Below are 6,616 nucleotides of genomic sequence, written 5' to 3'. Positions count from 1 at the left end.
ATGTATGTCTAGTAATTCCTATTATACATTTGATATCTATCATGGATTACATATTGCAATATATGGAGTAATTCCTAGAAACATTCCTATAAAGTATATACTGTAACTATTATTAAAGAGTAAGGAGACATTAAATCTAATTCTTAAACTTTATAATTACTAACTATTATGTATACAGGATTTCTAGATTGTGATTATATAATTTGTTAGTTAGAACTTTAATGTTAAATATCAGAGTAAAGACACATTAACTACATGAAACATAATTATTAACTAATATGACCATTTATTAAATACTGTAGATAACCAATAAGTAGACTCTTGTCTAATTCCCAAAATGTGATTATCTAATTATTTAATCGTCCTCAATTATTTTTTTAATTTTTATTTTTTTTTCATCTACAATTATTAAATGTTCACTGAGATGAAAGAGACCTTAAATCTATGCGTGAGTATACAGAGATATCCTAATTTCTAGAAATTTTTCCTGTTCCATGTACGTGGAGTAATTGCTATTGTACTTTTGATATGTAGTGTGGGTTCTATGTTGTAACGGAGTAATTTCTATAAACATTGAGATGTATACTGCAATTACTATATATATGTTTATAGAAATATATATATATAAATAAATAGAAATATATATATTTATGTATTTCTATATATTTATCTATCTGTATACATAATGTCTAGAGTCATTCCTGTTTTGTATGTAGTTGTTGTTAGCATGAGAACTGGCCCACCCCTGACCGTCCAGCAGGTTTTCAGAGGCCGTGAATTGCACGGAGGAGATGATCCATCCTTCTCCCACGGTGCGCCTGCTGGCCTTGAACCGCGTGCCTTTGGGATGCCAGCTTCTTGCCGTGTGGCTACCAGAGCTCTGTGTTTCTACATAGTGTCTTTTATATGTATTATTTTTATATCTAGTATTAATATAGGTTTGAGCCCCGTCCTGTCTATGCTCTGTCCTCTCCCTTCCTGACCTCGAAGAGCCCATTGCAGCAGTTATCATGTTCCTTCCACCTGGTCGAGGGTCTTCCTCTCCTTCTCTGACCCTCCACCCTTCCCAGCATCATGTCCTCCTCCAAGGACCAGCCCTTCCAAGCAACGTGCACAAAGGAAGCAAAGCCTCACCCTCGTAGCCTGCAAGGTCCACTCCAACTGCAGCCTCTGCAACACCCCGTCTCTTTATTCTCCTGTCCGTCCATGCAACATTCGGTATTTTTCTCCAACAGTGCAAAGGCGTCCGTTCTTTGCCGGTCATCCTGAGTCATTGTCCAGCTCTCAGGTGCACAGCTGGTCATCGGAGGGACAGAATCCTACAACGGTGTCGTCCATCCTTTGCCCACGTCTCTGTTAAATGCTGCGGATTTCCCACTCTTTGAAGATCATCAGTGCGGAGAGATCGAGAGTGTCTTTCCCCCCATTTATTTAAGCTTTGCATTTCTTCCGGTGTTATTTTCCAGTTTTCTTCACATAAATGCTTTCTGTTTGCTGTCAGATCTGTCAAGAGTTCGTCGTTTGTTGGACGGAGATCAATGATGTGCATTTGTTTAGCTTTTTTGATTCTGTTTTGTTCACCCGGGAGACTCTCTGTCCATATTTCCTCTTTCCCTGTCTGGATGCCTTTTATTTCTCTTGCCTGATGTCCCCAAGTGTGTATCGTTATACAGAATCAAATACGAGTGACGGATCATCATACGGAGGGTGGGGAGAGGCTGGACCTTGCCAGTGGGGACTTGGAACCATGGTCACATCATGCGTCAGTGGTTTTCACATCATGGATTCACATGCTGCTCCGTGAAGTCCAGGCTCCACGCTGCAACACTCACACACTTGGAAACTGGAGGGAATATTGGCAAGGTGTTGGAATTCGCACCCAGAAGCAGATGATGTTATTACCTTCAGCACAGATTGTGTCCCCATATCCAGAAAACAAAGATTCTTATCACCGGCATAAAAGGTCATGACTTTTTTTTCAATCATGAGATTGAAACTTGTCCACAGCTTCGTCCTAATCGGATCTGCAATTAACACCCTGGGTACCGGCAGTCAGGAAATACGGAGACGTGTTGCACTGGGGAAAATCAGCAATTTGGGACCTCTCCAAAGTATTGAGGAGGACTGAGGTCACTTGGAGGGGTAAGGTGTGTCTGATTCAGTAATCTTTCCGATGACTAGCTATGTATTCAAGATCTGGACATATTAAGAACGACAGGAAAAGAAGGGTCTCTAGACGATGCATGTACTTTAAAAATAAAAAACTATTTTTGCCACAATGAATGAGTGGAAGTCCAAAATCTCTGTTACTTGATCATTGCAATGAAAAAAAAATTTTTTATTAGTGAAAAGAGTGTCAAATAATTAGTATGAAGTAGTATTTTAGAGTTTAGGATCTTTCCAGGTCATGGGGGAGCAATGATGTCAGTGTGAGGACTAAGGTGCGTCACCTTCAGGCCGTGGTTTTTCTTGTCACGTGCTTTTCATCTGAATAAGGACGATGGAAGAGGAATGGCTGTATTTGAGAGTTGTATTTTATCGTGCTGGGTGTACTTTATTACGGCGGTCAGCACCCAGACCTGTCTGTCCAGTGGATTTTCAGAGAGACTTGGATCATATGGGCAGAGATGGCCTGTCTGGGGTGATGAGATTTACAAAGTTATCAGACCCTTTGAGCCCTTGTTGGCACTGGATTTCAGTGTCCCTGCACCTGACGTGGAGCTGGGTTGCTGACAAGCGTTGAAAAATCAAAGCATTGGCCCAAGAAACTTGAGAGCTCCCCACGCCTCTTTGTAACACATTCGATAACTTTTCTGGTCCCATTGAGAGGGACCCAGGAAAATAAATAATTGGGGTGCCATGGTGACCCGGGGACGTGTCGCCCTTTTTTTAGGAACAGCCGGTCATCGAGGACGTGTTGGTGACATTCAGCCAGAGGGAATGGGCACTGCTCACGTGGGCCCAGAAGAAACTCTACAGCGATGTCATGTCTGAGACCTTCCGAAACCTGGACGCCGTTGGTAAGGACGGATACGCAGTAGCTGATGTCGAAATGCACCGTCGAGACTGGTATCTTTTCACTGTCCTCTGTCTTTGCACTAATGCCTCAATGGTAGGGGGTGGTTTTGGTCAATTGAGGGTCAAAGAGGGTCACTGTCCACCTCAAGGTGTGTAGTTTGAATCCCACAAGACAGCAAGAGTTCATCGAATCCCACAAGAAAGCAAGAGTTCCTCCAAGATCCTTTCTTGAAAGGATTCCCTCGGAATCGATGCTCTAAGCAGGAATCTTTGGGTCAAAAACACACCTTTCCGTGAAAATGTGCGTTTTTCTCTCTATCTGTATCTGTACAAAGCCCTCTGATGTTAACCCGACGATGTCTTTCTTCCTTTTTGGTTTTTTTTTTGTGTGTTGTTTTTTTTCTGTTGTTTCATCTTGGAACCCTCAGTCATCGAAACGGTGTGCAACGGGCAAAAATTATCGAGCCAACAGCCAGCCATGCTCTTCAGAAAGGCCAGGGACACCTCAGAGTCGTGTGGGAATGCGGACCCGCGTGCAAACCAGGCCCGACGTGTCAGGTGAGTTCACTCTGGCATTGACGGACGTGATTGACCTGTCAAGGTGTTTAAACACACACCTGGTAATGTACTTGTGCCACCTATTTCAGTCTTGACAGAAATCACACCTGGAAAGGAACGGTCCTGCATCGGAACCCAAGCCTGTTAAGTCACGTTGGAAACAGCGTTTACCAGCTAAAAGGCTCATTTTGCAAAAATACCGCCTGTTGACGGTGGAATTTTCTACAAAGCACTTTGAACTTTTATTTTTTTCCTGACTTTTATTGAAAATCCAATCATTGTGACACATTTTTGGGCCCCTCTCTTTTCCCCAGTCCAATTTGCAATGCAATCCTTGTTGGCAATTCGGGTCATACACAGAAAAAAACCTCATCTTAACATTCCTTTTAGACACTTTCTTCCCCTTCATTTCCCTCAAATGCAGTGTTTGTTAGTGATCCCATCTATCAATCTGTCCTGGCCTCTCTCGACCCCCTCCCCAGCTCAACCCTGGTTTTTAAGACCAGCGTTATGCAGTATTTGTCCTTTTCCGACAGAGGTACATCACTTATTAGAATGACCTCCAGACTCTGCCATGTCATTTCACAAAATCACTGGGTTTGCTGTGGGCTTTTTTCTCTCAATGCTCCAAAATAATATTCCCTTCTGTTGAACAAACCCTTCATTTTTCTGTCCATTTTGTTGATGGATCCTTGAGAGCCTTTAATACAGCAAATTGGCATGGATCTATCTCTTTTAACGTTTCACTGAATGATTCACAAGGGTCTTCTTCTGTTGAGCTTTCTTTAGAAGGCCCTTTTCAGAGAGCAGGCCGGTTCCTATTTCCTGTGATTGTGCAAAGAGCACCGTTTTCTAGCCATTTGTGCCTTGACTGTCTTTCTGAGAAGTCTTCTGAGGATGTGGGGGAGCATCTGGGACACAGTCTTGGACGGCATTTGCCGTCTTTGTGTATTAACGTTGCATGCTGGTCACTTAAAAATTGGTGGGTATCGGGAGTCGAGGTCCCTGTCGACGATGACTCTCATTTCTTGACTTCAATGTGGAATTTGGGGTTCGAGTTGATGCAAAATTAGGGGGTGTGTGACTATATAAGGCCTGTGAAAATGTGCCCTTAAAGGAATAAATGATTGCACTTGAGTTTAAGGCAAGCCTGGCTGCAAGGCTCACCACTCCCTCTTCCTCCCAATGTCTGTTCCCTTTTCTCTTGTCTTGCCAATATCTCCATCATAGACACCTTCCTGGGTGAAAAATAGAAAATTAAAGGTTCAAGACACCCTCACAGTCTGAATTGTGTCAGATTGACTTGTATGACTATGTCAGCCTTTTGTAAAAATCCCGTTAAGCCCTGCTGTCCCTGAGTTCAGTGTCAGAAACGTCACCATCTTACATGTCTTCTGTGTTGCTGTTTATTTTTAATTTATTTGCATGTCAGACGTCCAAAGCGTGGCCGTGACCGGTATCCAGAGACTCCACAGCGTGCCTGTGACCAGCGTCCAGTGACCCCTCCGGCCGCCCGCCTGGGACGTGACACTTGGCAGAACAGACAGGAGACTCGGACACCTGCGGACGAGAAGGAAGGTTCCTGCAAGGCCACGTCCCTGGGCCCCCAGGTGAGTCCTGGCTGCAAAGAGGCCCCCGCGTGCCACGCCGGTGCCAAGCCATCCTTGTGTCCGTCTGCCGCCCAGCGAGCTGGGAAGTGCCACCGCTGCGACCAGTGCGGCAAGGCCTTCGCCTACCCGTCGCTGCTGGCCGCCCACGTGCGCACGCACACGGGCGAGTGGCTCTACCCGTGTCCGCACTGCCCCAAGGGCTTCGGGCAGCAGTCGGCGCTGGCCGTGCACCTGCGCACGCACACGGGAGAGCGGCCTTACAAGTGTGCGCACTGCGGCAAGGGCTTCGCCCAGCAGTCCACGCTGGCCGCCCACGTGCGCACGCACACGGGCGAGAGGCCGCACAGGTGCGCGTCCTGTGGCCGCGGCTTCGCCCAGCACTCGTCCCTGCGGCGCCACCAGCGCGTGCACACGGGCGAGCGGCCGTACCCCTGCGGCGAGTGCGGCAGCGCCTTCAGCTGCTCGGCCTCGCTCACCCTGCACATGCGCACCCACACCGGCGAGCGGCCCTACAAGTGCAAGCAGTGCGGCAAGGGCTTCACCTACGGCTCCGTCTTCACCAAGCACATGCGCATCCACAGCGGGGAGAGGCCCTACACCTGCGCCAGGTGCGACAAGGGCTTCTACCAGCAGTCGCACCTGGACGCACACGTGCGCATCCACACCGGCGAGAGGCCCTACGCCTGTGCGCGCTGCGGACGCGGCTTCAGTGAGAACTCCAGCCTCAGGAAGCACATGGCCACGCACGCCAGGCAGCGTCCGGCGCCCAAGGCCTCCTAACGCGCGCTGTCCCACCATGACCTCGTGGACACCTGGGAAACAACCTGCACGCCCGGCAGGGCAGGACGACGTTCAGCAAGCACGTCACGACACGGGTGTGCACGCGTACACAGACACACAGACGCACGCAGGGCGACACACCACCAGGGACTCAGCGCACAGGCTGTCCTGACGGGTCTGGCTGGACGGAGCAGCAGCGGACACGGGTCTGCTGGACGCCAACGAGAATTGGCTTCCCTGCCCGCCACCGGAGGGATCCGCTGTCCATGTGGGCTTGACGCCGTGGGCGAGTCCACATCCACGTCAGGGAGAGGGGTGCACTGCGGTCACCCACCCGCAAATGGTCAGGGAGACAGGTTCACTGTGGTCACTCACCCGCAAACGGTCAGAGAGACGGGTGCACCGCTGTCACCCACCCGCAAACGGTCAGAGAGACGGGTGCACCGCGGTCACCCACCCACAAATGGGTCAGGGAGACGGGTGCACCGCGGTCACCCACCTGCAAACGGTCAGAGAGACGGGTGCACCGCGGTCACCCACCTGCAAACGGTTAGAGAGACGGGTGCACCGTGGTCACCCACCTGCAAACGGTCAGAGAGATGGGTGCACTGCGGTCACCTACCCGCAAACGGTCAGAGAGACGGGTGCAC

The 6,616-nt window shown here is 48.8% G+C and overlaps 1 protein-coding gene and 1 pseudogene across 1 annotated transcript; both read left to right on the top strand.

Moving 5' to 3' along the window:
• The first annotated feature begins 1,010 nt into the window (after positions 1-1,010).
• On the top strand, positions 1,011-3,361 carry LOC102869333 (annotated as a pseudogene).
• Positions 3,362-3,539: 178 nt separating this feature from the next.
• Positions 3,540-5,966, top strand: LOC102868935 (zinc finger protein 79-like). Its single transcript, XM_006903394.1, has 2 exons — positions 3,540-3,576; positions 5,041-5,966. Exons 1-2 carry the CDS (start codon positions 3,540-3,542, stop codon positions 5,964-5,966), a joined length of 963 nt encoding a protein of 320 aa, XP_006903456.1.
• Positions 5,967-6,616: the final 650 nt, after the last annotated feature.

This window comes from Elephantulus edwardii, unplaced genomic scaffold (genome assembly GCF_000299155.1).
Source record: "Elephantulus edwardii isolate Elephantulus edwardi_28Jun2011 unplaced genomic scaffold, EleEdw1.0 scaffold00631, whole genome shotgun sequence".
Lineage (NCBI taxonomy): Eukaryota > Metazoa > Chordata > Mammalia > Macroscelidea > Macroscelididae > Elephantulus > Elephantulus edwardii.
The sequence above is the reverse complement of the archived record's forward strand: the minus strand, read 5'-3'. Positions and strand labels throughout refer to the sequence as shown.